The following is a 20,636-nucleotide window of genomic DNA, read 5'->3' as shown; positions in this document are numbered from 1 at the left end:
TACTGGGTCACCTCTTTGAGGTATCTATCCTATGAACACCTGCATTTTTCCTGTTGGGCCTATCCCCTTTGAATATTTCTAAACCCTACAAGAAGCTGCTGCGCCATATGCTTAGGGCTGCACGCTGTCTTATAGCTCTAAATTAGAAAAAACGCTCCCTACTTCCTCAGATGCCTTGTATGCTAGGATTAAAAATGTGGAGTTGATGGAGAAACTGACTGCTATAATACAGGACAGAGGGAGGTTCACAATCGTGTTTGGGAATTATGGAATACCCAGGAGGACCCACCTTGAGACCACCCCCCCACCATTTTTTTCCCTCCCCTCCGATTTCTTTGTTTTCCTCTTCTTTTTATGCTTTTTCCTGAATATTAGAATTTCTTCTTTTAATTAACATATCCTGCACTATAATGTTCTAGCAGTTTTATAGTTTTAACTTAGAACCTGCTACTTAAAAATTGAGAATTTTTCAGCGTGGATATTGCAGCTGCCATTATTGTGGCGGTTTAAAAATTATTTCCAGCATTGTAAAGTGCCCTTTACTTGTGATAAACATAGTGCTCATATTCTTGAATGTTGCTGGTGTCCTTGGGTTGATGTTTCCCCATTTAGGTAATGTAGGCAGAATTGAAAGCCCAGGAGAAGCCGGAAGGTCTGGGAGCTATGGGAATGCACGTCCTACAGTTCTATGCGCAAAGCCTCGCCTATCAATTTAGCTTTAGAATTAACCAAACTTACCCTGAAGTTTTTTTGACTAGTAAAAAATAAGAGAATAGAACCCTCGTCCTTCCTCTTCCTGGACAACTAGAATGATCACTCCCTGCTATATTAATTAACCTTCTAAAAAAGACATCATTGCCAGGGACTTCTCCTGAATTCTGTGAACTTGAGTCACAAAAACGACTTGGAGGCATTTCCGAAAACTCCAGCCTGTAACCCTGAGCTGGAATGTTAAGGACAGACAGGCAGAGAGACTGGTTGTCACCGTCTTCCACTGTGGGAGGAAGGACTGCAGTCTCCCTCCCACATCTGGAAAGCCATCACTGGTTCTTTGCTAGAAAACCCCTGATTTGCCTTGACCACTTTGAATATTGTCTCTAGTGACCCAATTCTTTAGGACCCTGGGTTTTCTGAAAGGCACAAAAATTATTTTCAACTATAGGCGCCTTATTTTTGGCTGCCGTTCTGTCAAAGATGGTCTACAAGTCAGCGCCAAACAAAAGATCTCTGTTAAATGCATGGTAATCTTAAGAGATCCTCCCGGGAAGTTCTGGCTTCAATGTGTTCCAAGTTTCTGGCCAACACAATTGAATTCACAGCTGGCTTGAGATTAGCTAAAGTTGAGTCCCGTGCCTTTTTTATTTTAGAAAGGAATCTTATCTATGGCATTTTTAAAGATGCCCATAGCCTCAAACGCCAGATCATTATTCTAATATGTGCCTTTTATTCCAAAGGTTTGTCCTTATCAAAAAATAATCTTCTTTTAAGTGATTTAGAGGAAAAAAAAAAAAAGCTCTTTCTGGACCACTCCATTCTCTTCTCACAGCCTCTGAAAGGACTTTGTGTACCGAAAACAGTGCTTGACCTTCCCCAGGCCCTGGTACATTTTGTCGTGAAGAGATAATTGGACCTTGTCCTCTTGAATGTTCATGGTGGTATGGATTGCTTTAAACATATCGTCCACCTCCTCCAGGGATAGTTTGTCTTCTTTTGGGGAGTTAGCCACGCTGCCTCTCTCGTCCTCTGAGTCGCTAACCTTCCTTGGACAAGAGGTCAATGGCAGAGGACTGGCTGGCACATTACGCCGTTTGTCTGACTTTTGTAGTACAGGACGCAAGTTATATCTGAAAAGAGGTGAGCCATTCTAGTGAGAAGCACTACACTGTACAAGCCTTACATCAGGGGTCAATAACCTATGGTCCGCACCCAGTCCACTGAAACTAAATGTCTGGCCCGTCAGTGCACGTGATGAATTCACGGACAGTTTAACTCCATTGGCTTTCTTGGGATAACAACCGATGCAGCCAAGAAGCCGCTCGGCTGTTCTCCCAAGCAGCGGGAGGGGGTTTCACCCCCCCCTCCTGCTGCTCGCCCGGGCTCTGCTATCCTACCCGGAGGGCCGAGCGACCAGCCAGCACATCCCTCGACTGGCCGGAGATCCAAACAAAACCAGAATCGGCTTTGATTGGGTCTCGGATCTAGTAACCCAGAAGCAATGTCATGACATCACTTCCAGTTTAAAGAAGACTTAAAGACGCCAAATTTAAAGAAATTACAGCCTTCAATTTTTTGTACTTTGGGCCCGCGTCCCTTTTTTCATTTTCTGACATCTGTGTCCCCCCCCCCCCTCCATTTCTTGTTCCTTTTTCCCAGTTCTTCCCTTTCTACTGTTTCTCTTTATAGGTCACACCATTCAGTTTGGAAATTTACTCCTGCTGTTTTCTTTTTACTGCTATAATATATTTGATATTGAAGTTTTAAGACTATACCCTTTTTGGGTTATACTGGCCACCGGGGATCTTTTATGACCCATATATTTTTACTTTCTATATCCCATAAGGTTGCATTACTAAGCTGGGGCTCCTCTATTTAGGTTGAGATTCTTATGCTGCGTACACACGACCGTGTGTAGGCTCTATTGGAATTTTTTTGTCGGAATTTACACCAAGAAAAATTTGAGAGCTGGTTCTCAAATTTTCCGACAAGAAAACTTCTTGGAGGAAATTCCGATCGTCTGTATGCAATGCTGACGCACCCAAAACAACGCATGTTTGGAAACATTGAACTGAATTTTTCTTGGCTCGTCGTCGCGTTCTACGTCACCGCGTTTTTGACCGTCAGAATTTGGTGTGACCGTGTGTATGCAAGACAAGTTTGAGCCAAGATTCCATCGGAAAAAAAAATCCACGGTTTTCTTGTCGGATTTTCCGATCGTGTGTGCGCGACATTAGAGTGGTTTTTCACTGTGCTCTAGCAGTTATGTCTATTGCTATCAAAAATGGGTAAAAATCCTGCCCTTATCCCACCCTCCTGGAAGAGGCAAATAAACTATTGACTAATAAGTACACATAAAAAGTAAATATATAAGTGGAGAAAAGCTGCAACCCAAAAAGGTCCGAACCCCTGACACAAACGTACATAATTAGAAAATAGGTGCACTAATCAAAACATTTACAGTGCAAAAATTGGTGCATAAAAGTCCACTCATACAAAGGGTTTATTAAAACAGCACACTAAACACTTACGTCAAGGCAACCAAAAAAAAAGAAGAAGGGGTGGAGCCCATTGTGAGACTTCTATCCGTTTGAGCAGGCTGTTGCAAACCGCCACTCTGTTTTGTGTGCCAGAAATCAGCTTTTTTTTTTGCCGATTTCTGGTTGCCTTGATGTTAGCGTTTAGTGTGCTGTTTTAATAAACCCTTTGTTGGAACATACTGCACTACGAGGCTTTCCTCTTCCCATATATGCTCTGGGATTGTATCCTGGAGCATTTAGATTTGATATCAGCTCTTCCATCGACACAGAGGCTTCTGGGGCCATTGATAAATAAAATTTGCTGCCAAAGCCCAGCCTGTTTGAGTTTGTTGGGATTATTATCCAGTGCTTGATATCTTTACCCTCACCATCTGCCCTTCTACAGATAGAGGTTCCTGAGTCCATTGATGAATTGCTTAGCCTGTTGGTGTTTGTTGGGAGTACTATCCAGCGCTTGATATCTTTGCCGTCAGGTAATAAGTGAATTTATGTGGTGATGGTATACTCTTGGTATTTGTGTTTTGAAGAACACTGAAGTTTTTCTCTGGTTCACCTAATTACTCCTTTTTTATAAGGGTCTTCCAGTTGGACACTTATTAACATAGTTGTTGGACTAAATCAAATACACATTGCTTTATATACTTTTTATTTTTAAATTCAGTGATATTTTTTATCAAATCTTATACTTCCATCTGTACGAGTGGACTTTTATGTCCCAATTTTTGCACTGTGAATTTATTAATTAGTGCACCTATTTTCTATATATATATATATATATATATATATATATATATATATATATATATATATATATATATTCTATTGCTGCCCAACTTAGAACTTGTTGTCGTGTAAATGATCCAATCTGTTGAGCTGCTTGTGTGGCTCCGATGTGGTCACCAGCATCCCTAGATATTTGTCTTTTGCATCATTACTGTCTTGGTATGTATAATGCAATTTTTGGCTAAATAAAATAATATATATATATTTATTTAAATTACAGCTTTGAAAAACAGCCAAACATAGTGTTTTGAATGCTTTTAAGTGCAAAGGAGGGATCTGTGGTCTTAGCCATCAGATCCCTCCATAAAGAGTACCTGTCACTGCCTAATACTGTCACAAGGGATGTTTACATTCCTTCTGACAGAAAAAAGTGATCAGAAAAAAAAAGGCACCCAATCCATCCGTGGTCACGCACAGAAGCGAACACACACGCAAGTCGTGACCGCAAATGTAAACAGTGTTCAAACCCCACATGTGATACTGCTGTGGTATCGCTGCAATCGTTTGCATGAGAGCAATAATTCTAGCACAAAACCTCCTTTAATTCTAAACCGGTAACCTGTAGAAATGTTTAAAGCGTCACCCATGGAGATTTTTAAGTACTGTTTGTTGCTATTCCATGAGCGTGTGCAATTTTAAAGCATAACATGGGGGGCTGGGTGATGTGATGTGCAAGGGAGGCTGTGCAATGTAAAGGGGTCCAGAGGTGCGGGCTGTGTAATGTAAAAGGGGTCCAGATGATCATCATTTATTAGCAGGTGAATGCGGCCCTCCATGCATTCACATACATTAAATCCGGCCCTTAAGTGGAAAAAGGTTGCTGACCCCTGCCCTACTTAAAGGCTTGGGCCAGGAATCCCTAAAGGTGGCTTAACAGGATGGGCCTTTTCTGTTAGGAAGAGGTGGAGAGTGCTTGGTTTTCTCTGTAGCTTTAGCCTGCTAAAACACAAGCACAGACAAAAAGACATAAGCAGGTGTGTGACAAACAAACAAAAACCACCCTCCAACAGTCCAAGGCACAGAAGAAAGTCATAACCTTGGGGAGTGCAATGCAGGCTCCTAACCCCGACCCCCAGGGGAAGGGAAGAGCAGAGAGAACAATACAGCCCATAGGCAAAAAAAAAAAAAAAAACACAAGAGCTGCTTACCTGGGCCTGGCTGGTGTTTGTGCCTCCTGCCACTGGTTCCATAATCACAGAGGGGGCGCAGCAGGCCAAATCAGGTGTCCTTTTAAAAATTACCGGGCTTCTCGTCATTACAAGGCCTGGAAACAATCATAAGCCGGGTCCTGCCCCTTCCACAGGAGCGCTCCAGCAGCTGGAACCGAAAGCCGCTCATGTCCCGCCCAATCCAGATGTGATGTCACCTGTGCAAGTGGTGGTCTCTGAGAGCTGAGACATCTGCCCCAGCCCCCAAACCACCAGGTCTAAGGCAGGAGCTTCACAACTGGTCATAGCCCTTGCCAGGTTGGGAAGAAGGAAGGAGCCCAGAAACAACCCCCTCCCATCAGGGGGGTGCTGGAATGAACCCACAGAAAAGGAAAAAAAAAAAAAAAAAAAAAAAAAAAAAAAAAAAGTGGATGCTAGGCATCATTCCCCACCTGGAGAAAGTGTAGCCCACCCATGTCCCTCTCAATGCTTCCACCATGGCGGAGGAAACACTATAACTGAGGCCATGGTGAAAGTATCTGGTTTTAAAGATCGTGACCGCAGTGTTTTGTGGGAAAGTGGGTGGAGCTACACTCCCTCCAGGTGCTCTTCTGAAAGACGATTTGGAAAAACAAAATACGCACAAAAAACAAAACACAAAAAGTAAAATAGTTCTTATGCTAGGTACACTATGTTGTGGGTGCAGGACAGCGTGTAAATTGCAATTCTTAATGTAACCCTCACACATCAGAAAATGTGGCATGTTTTCAGGTGTGTGAAAACAGTTTTAAAAAAGGCCAAGGACTATATTCCTGTCGAAAATGCAAGTACACCAGCCCATTCCCGTGAAAATGTGACACAGGAAACGCGAAGATGTGAAATCGAGGAAATCTTTGTACACTAATCCTATACTGTAAAAAAAAATTAAATATACTTGCAGATACAGTACATCATAGGGCTTTTACAGTTAGACAGACCTTAGGAGGCCTTGACCTCAAAGTGCAATATCCACTGGAAGTTGTTTCTCCATCACGAGGTACTTCAGAATTAAGCACTCCATAAAAAAGTGCAGTTTGATCATTCCTTCCAAGCTTCAGGAAAGCCTGGCTTTTCCCACCAATTTCCATGTCAGATGACGCTGTCCATTTCTGCAGATCTTCAGGGCTTCTAAAATCCCACACCACAGTTGTCTGTTCGATAAGGCTCTCCTTTAGAGGTTGTCCTCCTGGACCTCTAAGATGGTCTCCCATCTCTTTAAACAGAAGATAAAAATTTCTCTTTAGACTTTCAGCTGTATTTTTGAGGGTGAAATCATTTTTTTTCCAAAAAGGTATATGATCAGGAGAAGTGCCTGGCCTCCTGTAACTTCTAGCATGTGAATTTAGGATAGGATGGTGAAAAGAAGAATACAACAAAGGACAAAATGCCTTTGTTTGTCGGTATGCATGAGAAAAGTTGAATCTCTGCATTATTTTGTGTGTAAAGATCATTTTGGCTACAAGTTCTATAAGTATAAGTAATCACTAAAGGTTAACATCAAAAGTTCAACACCTCCATGTGCACGGTTGAGGAATCTTTGAAATGTACTCCTACAGAGAGAGGGAAAAAAAAAGGGAAGTTTATCAATTAAGGTATACATTTCACGAAAATATTATTTACAATTGCCTTAAAGCTAAACTACATGCAAACTGCTAAATACACAGATAAAATACATATATAAGAGCCTATTTAGTGCAAAAGTCCTGTTTGCAAAAGCGTTCGATACAGTTCCGCACACACGGCTCATGTGTAAGGTAAGGTCTACAGGATTGGATATATCAGTTTGTAAATGGATAGAAAATTGGCTGAAAGACAGAATTCAGAGAGTCGTGGTTAATGATTCTTACTCTGAATGGTCCAAGGTTATCAGTGGTGTACCCCAAGGTTCAGTGCTGGGACCCTTACTTTTCAATATATTTATAAATGATATTGGGTCTGGGATCAAAAGTAACATTTCTGTCTTTGCAGATGACACCAAGCTATGCAGTGGAATAACGTCCTTGCAGGATGTCGCCAATTTACAAGCCGACCTCAATGCTCTGTCTAATTGGGCGACTGAGTGGCAGATGAGGTTTAATGTTGATAAATGTAAAGTTATGCACTTGGGGGCTAAGAATATGCATGCATCATACATACTAGGGGGAGTACAACTGGGGGGATCTGTAGTGGAGAAGGATCTGGGGGTTTTAGTTGATCATAAGCTCAATAATGGCATGCAATGCCAAGCTGCAGTTTCCAAAGCGAGCAAAGTCCATTCTTGTATAAGAGAGGTATGGACTCCAGAGACAGAGATATAATTTTGCCCCTGTACAAATCATTAGTAAGACCTCATCTGGAATATGCAGTTCAGTTTTGGGCACCAGTTCTCAAAAAGGATATCGGAGAACTGGAGAAAGTGCAGAGAAGAGCAACCAAACTGATAAGAGGCATGGAGGAGCTCAGCTATGAGGAAAGATTAGAAGAACTAAATCTATTCACTCTTGAGAAGAGGAGAATTAGGGGGGATATGATCAACATGTACAAATATATAAGAGGTCCATACAGTGTACTTGGTGTTGAGTTATTCACTTTACGGTCAACACTGAGGACAAGGGGGCACTCTTTACGTCTAGAGGAAAAGAGATTTCACCTCCAAATACGGAAAGGTTTTTTCACAGTAAGAGCTGTGAAAATGTGGAACAGACTCCCTCCAGAGGTGGTTCTGGCCAGCTCAGTAGATTGCTTTAAGAAAGGCCTGGATTCTTTCCTAAATGTACATAAAATAACTGAGTACTAAGATTTGTAGGTAAAGTTGATCCAGGGTAAATCCGATTGCCTCTCGGGGGATCAGGAAGGAATTTTTTCCCCTGCTGTAGCAAATTGGATCATGCTCTGCTGGGGTTTTTTGCCTTCCGCTGGATCAACTGTGGGTATGGAGTTGGGTGTATGGGATTGTATTGTGTTTTTTATTTTGTTTGTTTATTTTTTTTGTGGTTGAACTGGATGGACTTGTGTCTTTTTTCAACCTGACTAACTATGTAACTATGTAACTATGTACTGGAAAGGGAACCTGATCTTTAGAAGGCACAGTTTCACCTTCATTGACAGGTCTTTGCCCCATCCCAACCCCATGAGTGGACAGTGAAAGTAGAAGCAGCCCACTGATGAGCTCACCCTTCTATCACCATGCTCCTTTTATTGCAACACACCCGATTGGCTTCTTAGGTTGCATCTCCTATCCACTTGAAGCCCGATGTTCAGGGACTGCAAGAGGCTGATACCAAGTTAAAATTCCATCACCATTATTAATGATTGGTGTCTTTTATATATGCTTTGAGTTTGGTTTTAACCCTTTCACTCCCGGAAAGGAGTGCCAGCAGGTGGCCAACTCCATACGGACCTCATTTCTCCCTCTGTTATGAAGCTCATGGTGACTTTAATGACCAAAAACGTACAGCAGAATTGTTCAGAAGACTCTGCGAGCAAGCGAATTACAACCCCCTGATCAGCGTTATTACCCCTAATGTGACTGCCCCCCCTCCATGCTGCCGCTTCCATCCCCTGCCTCTCCACCTTCTGACACTAACTTGCATCTAAAAGTGCTCCTCCCACTCTCTTTTCCTATCCCCTTCATTCACCTTCTTCCCCCCAGCACCGATTACCTCCCCCACACCTGATCCAACCCCCGCAAACCTCTTCCCATGCAGCTACCATCATTAGCCAGAATCCCTCCTCTTCCATTCCCGCCAGCTTCAGGTGCTGCATGGGGCTTGGGGGGGGGGGGTCCAGATATTCCCCCCCCCATCACTCAGATCACCTCCCATACTGCCCCCGCAGCCCCGATCCATGGCTGATCCGAGGGACATTCATCTTTCCCCTCCAGCCACCTGCAGCTTCTCCCTGCATTGATCTCCGTGATCTGTTAGGCTGGGGAGTGTGGCGGGGATAGCGGTGCAGGTGGGGGTGAAGTTGGGGCTTGGTAAACAGATGTTTACCAAGCCCCCCTGTAGTAGAGAGGGTGCAGGCACCGATCACTACAGATTGCTCCTAGACCCCCCACTGACACCAATAGCTGATATATAGTAACCGCGATTGTCACTATGTATCAGGCTGTCATTTTATGAATGAGGAATCTCTATATAGATTCCTTATTCATTCAAGTAAAGTGCTGCAAAGACTTTGTCTCAAAAATAGAGATATGGGGGTCCCTTTAGACCTCCAATATCTCACCAGTATATATAAAATCTCACCAGAAATCAATGGCCAGCGCAAAGCACCTGCAAAGCGTTGCGGCAGCAGGGATTTGCGGGCGCTTTTAACCCTTTATTCGGCCGCTAGCGGGGGTTAAAAGCCCCCTACTAGTGGCCTAAAAGTGCCTCTAAAATGACGCTACGGCGCCGCTAAAACGTAAGCTTTACCGCCGATGCCCCTACGCTTCAGTGTGAATGTGCTTTAGGTTGCAATTTAGGAGGCATTTTGTAAGTTATGTTTATGTGCAGTATGTATTATTTTAGTGTACTTTTAGCGAAAATATTGTTTTTATAAACATTTGTGCAAATATTGTGCTGCCTTAAAAATCAGTAGCACCTTCTTTTTGTTTTACTGGCCATGTGCTTTCAGAAAAGGATTGTTTTTGGGGGGGGGGGGGGGGGGTCTTTTACAAATTCTGAAAGCTGTAAGTGAAAAAGAAAACCTCCAGAATTTTTACAGGTGTGTGTGTGTGGGGGGGGGGGGGTGTCTTTCACAAATTCTGAATACTGTAAGAGAAAAATTAGAACCTTCAGATTTTTTTTTTTTTTTTTACATTTTTGCGTACGTTCGATTTGAACCATTTTGCAAAAAGGCACAAAGTAAAAATTTAAAATATTAACTCCATACAGGTAAAGCTTTTATATTAAAATTTTGCAGGAATTTTGTAGAATTAGCTGTGTTTTTATCTGGTAATAATGGTTTTAGTGTATTTTTAGCAAAAATATTGTTTGATAAACATTTGTGCAAATACCATGGGGCACCTTCTTTTTATTCTTGAGGTCAAATGCTTTCAGAAAATATATGGTTTTGGTGGTATTTTACAAACTCTGAAAGCTATAAGTGATAAATAAAAAAAGCAAAAAATTGCAAAAATGGTCTGGCCACCTGAGTGTACAAAATAGAGCACAGGGCCTAGCAGCGAAAGGGTTAAACTGCGTGTGTGTCTGTATAATATATATTTTTTTACTTTGACTCAGATATTTACAATGAAAGGCTTGTACAGTGGAACCTCGGATTGTGAGTAACATGGTTAATGAGCGCTTCGCAATTCGAGTTTTGTCTCGCAAAACAAGTGGGATTCAAGCTTTGGCCAGAGGTGTGGGGGCGCCGGTGACACTCGGAGACGGTCGGAAATACTCGAAAATAGTCTGGACAGTCTGAACACCCATGCATTCTTTTTCCAGTGCGAAAAAAAAATAAAAATAAATAAAAAAAGGGTCCTGTGCCATTTTGTTGCAAAACTGTAAGGTTGTATTCGCACCGCACACACATGGCATGTGATGTGCACAGGAATGCGTTTGCTGGTCAATGACCGGGCCACTTTTTGCGATTCGGCGCTGCGTCGCTTTAACTGACAATTGAGCAGTCGTACGACGTGGCTCCAAAACAAAATTGACATCCTTTTTTTCCCACAAATAGAGCTTTCTTTTGGTGGCATTTGATCTCCTCTGCGTTTTTAATTTTTTGCACTATAAACAAAAACAGAGAGACAATTTTGAAAAAGAAATGCAATATTTTTTACTTTTTGCTATAATAAATATCCCCCCCAAAATATATAAAAAAAACGATTTGACAGGGAAGGGGTTAACTATGTTCCCTAAAGTGTGTTCTAACTGAAGGGGGAATGACCGATCGCTGTTCATACATTGTATGAACACACGATCAGCCATTTCTCCCCCTGAAAGAACCGGCAGCTGTGTGTTTACACACAGCTGCCGGTTCTCGCTCTGTGACGAGCGATCGCGGGTGCCCGGCGGTGATCGCGCCCGCCGGGCACTCGCATCAGCACCAGGGGCGAGCAGGGGGCGCATAGCAACATCATGTTATATTACGTGATTTTGCGCAGCTGAGCCGATCTGCCGTAGTAAAACTGCGGTGGGCGGTCGGCAAGCGGTTAAGGTTTGAACAGAGTGAAGAGGGATTAGAACACTTGTGATGTTTTAATTGCGGGCATTGCTCCAGTTAGGGCAGAGGTGCTCAACCTTTAAGAGCTTACTTCTGCTCTTCCTGCCGCCGGCATTTATCAGCTGCAGAAGGAAAAAGTTCATTATGCTTTTCAAAATAAAATACAAAATCTACTTTCGGAACCATTTCATTTTTATTGTGGCCCGCGACTGGTCACTTAAGTGGCCCCCACTCTTCAAAATGTTAAAGTGGATGTAAACCCTCCATACACCCAGTGAACAGCCTCAAATGATACACAGAGATTAACCAAATCTCCCTACATTGGTTTTATATGTAGATCTGCTGTCTTCACATTTATATACTGATTAGAATGTTCAGATTGTGTTAGGAGATTTTCTCTTCCTGGTCAACACAGAGTGTGATGTCTGGGCATACAGCCAAGATAGCTAACATTGCTGATTGGAGGAAAGGCACACACACCCCCTGTAATCATAGGCAGAGACTCTCAGAGCTGTTTTGTAATAAGAGCTGCTCTCTGCTACTCTATTTTAGCAACCTCCTCTGACAAAAGATTCAGGCTGCTTTTGTCTACTTTAAGCACGCCTGTATTAGGGAGATTCACCCTATTTGTCCTGTTTACCATTATCATCAAAAGTGAAAGTAAAAGAAAATCCCACATTTTGTGTTGCCCCCAGAACAGTAATATAGAATAGTAATTTTCCAATAGGTACACTAGTTCTAGGCAGGAAAACTAAACGTATAGGGGGTTGCCACTATGAAGAGGATCCTTCCTTGATCAAGCAAGCTATGCAATCGGATCCATTCAAAGTGCCACTGAGGCCAAAGTGGATGGTACCTGGGCCTCGAAAAAGGAGACAGAGGTTTTGCCTGTAATGGAGGGCTCTCTTGAAGGACTGGACACTGGGACACAGTTCTTTGGTTTTCCATCACATACCAAAGTTTTTTCTGGCAGGGTGTTATACAGGTCCAGGGGAGTGGAACCCCTATTAAAAAGGGACCCGGTCCTTGAAGGTCTTTGATGGGTGAAGATTGGGTCTGTCTGGTTACCAGCAGAATCCTGTGGCGGGAGAGGCAAGTGAAGACTCCTAAGTAGGGATGCGCTGAAACATATCCGTCGAAACTTGCCTTTTTTCCTCTTTCGGCAAATTGCCAAAAAGGCCGATAATGGAGCCGGAAATGGGACGGGCCTGGGCTCCGCCCATTACGGGGGTGTCGTATAGCGCAAAAGAGAGAGGAGAGCCGCCGCCGGGAACATACCAGCTTTCATTTCAATAGCTGTGTGTTCCTCGCCGCGCGCCGTCGCATCACAGCCCCTCCTCTTTGTCCGGGCACTTTGATAGACAGATCATCCGTCCAATCCTGGGACGGGTGATCGGTCTATAAAAGTTTCCTGAACAAGGGGGGAGGGGCTGTATGTGACGACACGCGGCGGGGAACACACAGCTATTGATATGAAAGCCGTTATGTTCTCGCCGCTCTAATCAACCAGGCGGCGGCTCTCCTCTCTCTACCCCTGCAAAGGTAGGCTGCACTGGGGACACAGGCAGGCTGCATTTGACGGGCACTGTTGAGGCTCCATTGATCTCTTGTATCATGTCCCCAGTCTCTGACCACCTCCTGTACCATGTCCCCAGTCTCTGACCACCTCCTGTACCATGTCATGCCTAAAAAATAAAATAAAAATAAAAACAAATCGCCACTAGAGGGTGTTAAAACATACTTTATCCATGCCTCCTCTGTATATCGCGCTGTGTTAGCAGGCTGTGTTGCTGGCTCCCTCCAGAAGGATCGCAGCCACTGGGATAATATTGAGGAGGGCGGGTTGCTGGGGTATCCCCACAGTATCACAGAGCATGCCATGTGGTCCCCCCCCCCCTCAGGAGGGCAGGCATCGTGCAGCTCCGGTCCTCCCCCTAGAGGGGTCATGGATGGCTCTCTCTCCCTTCCCTGTCCCCCTACGCCGGTCCCCAAGCGGCGCTAGAGTGCGCGCGGGAATCGGTGGTTTTAAATAAAGGGCGATCGAGGAGGGGGGAATAGGGGCGTGACTCAGCATCACATGGTGTATACGGCAAACAGGGAGGCTCAGATCGAAAAGCCTTGCTTTCAAGACAGCATCTGGCTGATGGAGGGACACAACAGTGTTTGTTGGAGGCATGTAAGCTGGTGTATGCAGGCATCCCCAGGGACACATTTTGCTGAGCACCAGGCTGAACGTTGATTGCAGCATTTGTTTGCTGGACTATAGCTCAGCAATAGATGCATGTTTATTAGTACCTCTGCTTTTGTGCTTAGGACTATGCCCTCCAAAAAGACGGGTACAAACTGGGTGCGCCGCCATCGCTGCTCCGACCAATCACAGCGCCGGAGCCGCGATACAGGGAAGGAAGAGGGTGAAAGATAGACGCTTTGTGGAGGCGAGGAAATCGGGGACATCGCAGGCTTCAGTTTCAGGTAAGTGAAACACAATGCGATGCATAATAGCCCCTTATGCTTTACCTTTGCAGGGAAACAAAGAGGAAGCAAAACCCACAAGCCTCTTTAACTTGCCTGCTGTGTGTTTAATTCTGTTTAAATTGCCATTTATGCAAATCCGTATTAAAAAAGATGTAAACCCTCACATATACCCAGTGAAGTGAACAGCCTAAGATGATGCACAGAGATTAAATAAATCTTCCTACATAAGTTTCATATGTATATCTGCTCTCTTCACCTTTATATACTGTTTAGAAAGTGCATATCCGCTTATAATTTTCTCTTCCCGATATCCCTGTAGGTGTGGATTGTCGCTAGACACTGTAAAGGCCCATACACACGATCAGATTTTCCGACAACAATTGTGTGATGGCAAGGTTTTTGTTGGATAATCTGTTCATTTGTATGCTCCATCGGACAATTCTGTTCGGAATTTCCGGACAACAAATGTGGGATACATGCTCTCAAGTTTTCCGACCACAAATGTGTTCCGTCGGATTGTCCGATCGTGTGTACACAAGTCCGTCGGACTAAAATCCAAAGTACAAACACGCATGCTCCGAACCAATGCTAACCATAAGACATTAGCAGAAGTTGCCCAAAGGGTGGCGCTAAAGAGAAAAAAAACCTAGTTGTGTATGTTGGCTGAAAAAGTTCTGCCATCTGTATGCAGAACAAGTTCACGGCCAACGCCCTTTGCACAAAATTCCACAAATTTGTCAGATGGAAATCCGATCATGTGTATGAGGCTTTAGACAGCTAAGGCACACACCTCCTCCCCAAACATGCAGAGGTTGCCTGTGAATAGCTTTGTGCTAATCTATTTATAACAACCTCCCTGACACACACTTCAGGCTCCCATCTCAAAGAGCTTGCCAAACGTTATCATGCGGATAACAGAGGAACGGAGCAGGACAAAGCTACGGAACATAGTGCTTTGAAGAGAGATAATAAAAAATAAAAATAAAACACTGCAGATTATATATATATATATATATATATATATATATATATATATATATATATATATATATATATATATATATATATATACATACATACACACACACACACACACACACACACACACATACACGCCCAGCTCAAATTTCATGAATCGGGTTTACATCTACTTAAACCACTTAACCCCCGGACCATATTGCTGGTCAAAGACCAGAGCACTTTTTGCGATTCGGCACTGCGTGTGCGGTCGTGCGACGTGGCTCCCAAACAAAATTGGCGTCCTTTTTTTCCCCACAAGTAGAGCTTTCTTTTGGTGGTATTTGATCACCTCTGCGGCTTTTAGTAGAGCGTAAATTTTGAAAAAAATTAATATTTTTTAACTTTTTACCATAATAAACATCCCCCAAAAATATATAAAAAAACTATTTTTTTTCCCTCAGTTTAGGCCGATACGTATTCTTCTACATAGTTTTCCAAAAAATAAAAAATATGTTCGGGGGTTCTAAGCTACTTTCAAACTAAAAATAAAATAAAAATACAGATTTTTACATGTATGAGAGAAGTGTCAGGATTGGCCATGGCTCAACTGTCTATAGTTAAAGGGGCTGTAAACCTTCCATTTTTTTCACCTTAATGCATCCTATGCGGTGTGCAATACCGCGTTTGTCCTGAAGTGGGGGGCGCCAGAGCCGATCTGCGCCGTTCGGAAATGCACAGAAAGGCCCGAGGACAGTTTGACTGACCTTGGCAAACCTCGGGAACCGAGTCTTTCAGAGGTTTGACAAGGTCAGCCGAACTGTCCTAGGGCATTTCTGGCCGTTTCAGAGGCTCTCCAGCGCCCCCCGCCTCTGGTCGCATGCGGTATTGCATGCTACTGAAGTCAATGTGGAACTAATTATTTTCGTTTCCATTGACTTCAATGGGGAAACTTGCTTTGATATGCAAGGACTTTGGATTACGAGCATTCTCTTTTTAGACGGATTATGCTCGTAATCCGAGGTTCCAACATGTTTGTTATTTTAAAAAAAAATGAACCTTTAGACCCCTTTCACACTGGGTCTCTGAAACGACCTCTGGAGCGACCTGAAACAGCCACTGCTGTCTCTCCAGTGTAAAAGCCCCAAGGGCACACTGGAGTGGTGCGCTAGTAGGATGGTAAAAAAAAGTCCTGCTAGCAGCATCTTTTGGAGCGGTGAAGGAATCAATTGGGCACCATGGCTCTGGAAAGGCGCTTTGCGGTGGTTTTAACTCTTTCTTGGCCCGCTAGCGGGGGTAAAAGCGCCCCGCTAGCGGCCGAATAGCACCGCAATATTGACGGTAAAGCGCCGAAAAAAATAGTGCCGCTTTTCCACCGACGCCGCCTCTGTGTGAAAGGGGCCTGAGGCGCCTCTAAACTGCTAGTAAAACACGGAGCGCTTTTGAAGAGCTTTCCATTCATTTCAATGGAGAGGGGCGTTTTTTCACTGCCCTGCCAGCGCACTGCCCCAGTGTGAAAGCATTCATTGATTTTAATGGAAATAGGTTTTCGTTAGCTTTTCAGGGGCTTTTTTTAGCGTGAAAGCGCCTGAAAAGCACCTCAGTGTGAAAGGGGTCTAAGTGTCACTTTAAAATGGAAGTAAACCCTCCATTACAACTTTCACCTACAGGTAAGCCTAGATTGTAAAGGAAAAACATTTTTTTGCCTAAAATTAATATCTGCAAGGTAGACAGACAGAATAGTGTAATGATTCTGTTAAAAAACGAGTAAATACCTATTAAATTCCTTCATCTATATCACCTACGGCGTTCTAGTTTCTGTTCTCTCATTCACTTCCTGGTTTGCGGCGCTCGTTCATGTAAGAACTACATTTCCCAGTATGAATTGCGGCACACCCAGTAATTCACACCTCCTTGAAGTCTCTAACACGTAGAGAGCGTCCTGCCGCACAGATGTAGTTCCCAGGAGGGGGTGAGCACGTCACTGACCACCGCAGTAAAGCCTCCTATCACGGTGGTGAGTAACAAATCGGACAAGCAGGAAGTGAACAGAGAAGAAATAGAGCAACTTCTGAGCAAAAACGAACAATAAGGAAGTGAAAAGGAGGAATGTCTGCAGGTAAAGGATGCTTATTATGAAAAAAAAAAAAAAAAAAAAAAAGTTTCCTTTACAACCCCTTTAAGGCTTACCTGTAGGTGTTTGCAATAGCTCCTAAACTTGCACGGTTTAGGAGATATTTGCCAAAAATAATGCACCGTTGTCTACGACGCATGCGCGCCGTAGACAACGGCGCAGGCGCACTGAGAATGTCGGTTTTCTGAATGAACAATGCCGGCTTTGACGGCTCCTGCGCACATGCGCAGAGTGACGTCATGGCCGCTCTGGCCAGTCACAGCGCCGGAGCGGCGATACCCAGAAGTAACCTCTGGGAGATATGTCTGCGGCTGGAGGGGAATACGAGGACGGCTTCGATCTAAGGTAAGTAATGCATAATGAGCTAGTACGCTAGTCATACTAGCTCATTATGCCTTGGTCTTGCAGGTTTTTATTTTATATTTATTTTTTTTAATTGGGTTTACAACAGCTTTAAAGTGGTTGTAAACCCTCTTAAACTACTTGCACCTACAGGTAAGCCTACATTAAAGGGTTTGTAAAGGAATTTTTTTTTTTTTATCTTAATAGCTTCCTTTACCTTAATGCAGTGCTGTTTTCATGTCCTCATTGTTCGTTTTTGCTCTCAAGTTGCTGTAATTCTTCTCTGATCTCCACACTTCCTGGTTGTCTGTTTCATGATAACCACAGTACTGGGAGCTTTCTCTCTGTGGTCACTAATCAGGGAGGTGTGATTACGGTGTGTCTAAAACCCCTCAGCAACAATCAGTTTCGTTTTCCAAACCATCACTGCCCTGTATTGGCTCTGTACAGCAGAAGCAGGAAACAACATGCAAAAACGAAACTAGAGGTACATTATATGATTGATTATCTATTTTTAATCTTTTTTAAAAGGAATCAGTTAACTATTATGTCTCATTACCCTGTAAACGGTCATTTCAGCAAAAAAAAATGTTTTATTTACAACTCCTTTAAGGCTTACCTGTAGGTGCTTGCAATATCTCCTTAACCCACATGGTTAACCACTTCCTGACGGCCGTACGACTTTATACGGCCGCAGGGTGGTTCTAATTCTCTGAGTCGCCATCTTTTTACGGCCTCCGCTCCTCCTGGCCACTGGGGGGCGCGCGAGTGCATGTGCCCCGCCGCATCACTGGGATACCGATGCGCGTGCCTGGCGTCCGCAATATCCAGAGACATGGACGTGGATCTGTGTGTGTAAACACACAGATCCACGTCCTGTCAGGGAGAGAGGAGACCGATCTGTGTCCCTTGTACATAGGGACACAGATCGGTCACCTCCCCCAGTCAGTCCCCTCCCCCCACAGTTAGTAACACTAGGCAGGGTACACATTTAACCCCTCCCTCACCCCCTAGTGTTAACCCCTTCAATGCCAGTCACATAGAGGAATTAGTGCATATTTATAGCACTGATCGCTGTATAAATGTGAATGGCGCCAAAAATGTGTCAAAAGTGTCCACCATAATGTCGCAGTACCGATAAAAATCGCAGATCGCCGCCATTACTAGTAAAAAAAAAAAAAAAAAAAAAAAAAAAAAAAAAAAAAAAAAAACACACAACAATAATTATGTTGCTTATTGCGATTTTTTTTTTTTTTAACCAAAAATATGTAGAATACGTATCGGCCTAGACTGAAAAAAAAAAAAAAAAATCATAATAATAATAATAATAATAATAATAATAATAATGAGCTATTTATTATAGCAACAAGTAAAAAATATTATTTTTTTCAAAATTGTCGCTCTATTTTTGTTTATAGCGCAAAAAAAAAAAAAACGCAGAGGTGAGCAAATACCACCAAAAGAAAGCTCTATTTGTGGGGGGAAAAAAAGGACGTAAATTTTGTTTGGGAGCCACGTCGCACAATTGTCAGTTAAAGCGACGCAGTGCCGAATCGCAAAAAAGTCTTCTGGTCAGGAAGGGGGTATATGTGCTCAGTAAACAAGTGGGTAAAGAGATATTTGCAGAAAATCGGGCACCGATGTCTACGGCACGACAACGGCGCACTGAGCGTGCTCAAGCTTAAATGGGAAAGTGCCGGAAACTCGCGAATGCGCAGGGATTGTGCCGGTTCCACGCACATGCGTGGGAGTGACGTCATCGCCGCTCCGGCCAGTCACAGCGCCGGAGCGGCGATACCCGGAAATCACTCTGGGTATCATGGCGGCAGCGGAAAAGGACGAGGGTTGCTGCGGGGGCTTCGATCTAAGGTAAGTAATTCATAATGAGCTAGTATGCTAGTCATACTAGCTCATTATGCCTTTGTCTTGCATGTTATATATATATTTTTTTAAATGTGTTTTTGGGTTTACAACCACTTTAACTATTGCTGTGAGCGAGTCCAAATCATGCAATTCATTTGCTTGATAAATGTGCCTCAAAATAAACGATGCACAGATATACACACAGTCACACATATGCATTGGAAGGACACACTTCAAAAACGAAAGGTCCAGAAAGAAACCAAGCACTTGCCACAGTCTACTTCCTTCTGGATGCAGACTGCACACTATCGTCCCATTTCCATAGAGGGGGAATTATCAGAGGTAACAGCCCTAAAACACGTATCTTTATAAACAAATTGGCGAAACCGAATTTCCCCTACTATCAGCTCATTCAGTCACCGACCTGTCCTCCCATAGACTTGCTTCAATCCTGCGTGTAACCCTGAAGGACCAAACAGCACTTCCGTTACAAATTCTGACGGGTCGCCTAATCTGACCAAACACCAGCGTGCAAGCTAGGACGTCAGTCAGGCGACTCCACCCACAATACGTCATTTAATCGCGACTTATTAGAAGCGAAACCGCGGACGTTTTTGCACCGACTTTAAACAATAGGTTCGTCCCATTTAAGGGACCCGAAGAGCGACAGAATTCACTTTAGTAAATGACGTCAGTTAATAGGAAGCCTATGTCTTATCTCAAGCGCTAATCTCATTCATTGTGTTTTTTTTCGTCACGGACACGCCCTCAAGCGTCAGGGCGCCGAGGGGAAGGGCTCTGAGGTCTAGGGAGCTGCGCATAGGCACTGTGTTTTTCTGCGAGAGCTGTGGTTCCGGTGGTAGGGCCTGTCTGCTGCAAACATGGTGAAGAAACGAACGAGGCGAATCGTTATCGATTCGGATACCGGAGACAGCGGCAGCGATTCGAACCTAGATCAGGTGAGAAATCCCTTTTACGTACAGCATGCGTACAGCTAGAATGACTGTATGTTGTTCCCCGGGCCTGGGCACTCATTCACACCTAATGCCCACAACACAACAGTCCATGCCTGTGTTGTTACCTTGTACTACACCGGGCGCTGCTCGGGCCCACCGAGGGAATTCCCTCTGTCCTCTCACGTACAGCGTTGCTGGCTTGTGAAGGATTCCAATACACTTTCATTGAGAAGCCTCCGTGCAAACAACCTGCTATGGATCCTACACTGGTGATGGTCCCCAGCTTGGTAAAGGGGACCCAAGTGTGGCCCCTGACATCACCAAAGGGCCACATGTAATATCCAATGCTACAGAAACTAACCTAATACCTAAACAAACTCTCTGTCCCTCACTAACATGTAAGGCCGCTGGATATGTGCTATAAACTCAGGGCCGTCTATAAAGCGGCGGTCTGACTATTTTTATTTTAAATGCTGCAGCTGCTGACTTTTAAAATAAGGACACTTACTTGTCCAGCGCGCTCGCGATGTCGGCACCCAAAGCCGATCTC

General features: G+C 43.8%; 2 protein-coding genes across 3 annotated transcripts in view; one reads left to right on the top strand and one right to left on the bottom strand.

Annotated features, from left to right (window-relative positions):
- The window catches only part of NDUFAF1 (NADH:ubiquinone oxidoreductase complex assembly factor 1), a 67,576-nt gene extending 47,912 nt beyond the window's left edge, over positions 1 to 19,664 (bottom strand). Inside the window, exons 1-2 of one of the 2 annotated variants that reach the window (XM_040332124.1) lie at positions 19,555 to 19,664; positions 6,163 to 6,774 (exon numbers count right to left, since the gene is read on the bottom strand). In XM_040332124.1, the coding sequence (XP_040188058.1) occupies positions 6,163 to 6,675 (513 nt within the window). In that variant the 5' untranslated portion in view covers positions 6,676 to 6,774; positions 19,555 to 19,664. The remainder of the gene's footprint in view (positions 1 to 6,162; positions 6,775 to 19,554) is intronic. The other variant, XM_040332123.1, reaches the window with a different exon arrangement.
- An 83-nt stretch (positions 19,665 to 19,747) lies between these two features.
- Positions 19,748 to 20,636, top strand: part of RTF1 (RTF1 homolog, Paf1/RNA polymerase II complex component) — a 106,185-nt gene continuing 105,296 nt past the window's right edge. The window contains exon 1 of the mRNA XM_040332122.1: positions 19,748 to 20,089. Coding sequence (XP_040188056.1) covers positions 20,012 to 20,089 — 78 coding nt within the window. The 5' untranslated portion in view covers positions 19,748 to 20,011. The remainder of the gene's footprint in view (positions 20,090 to 20,636) is intronic.

The sequence above is a fragment of the Rana temporaria genome, chromosome 13, assembly GCF_905171775.1.
Source record: "Rana temporaria chromosome 13, aRanTem1.1, whole genome shotgun sequence".
Lineage (NCBI taxonomy): Eukaryota > Metazoa > Chordata > Amphibia > Anura > Ranidae > Rana > Rana temporaria.
Note: the sequence above shows the minus strand (reverse complement) of the source record. Positions and strands in the feature narration are given on the sequence as shown.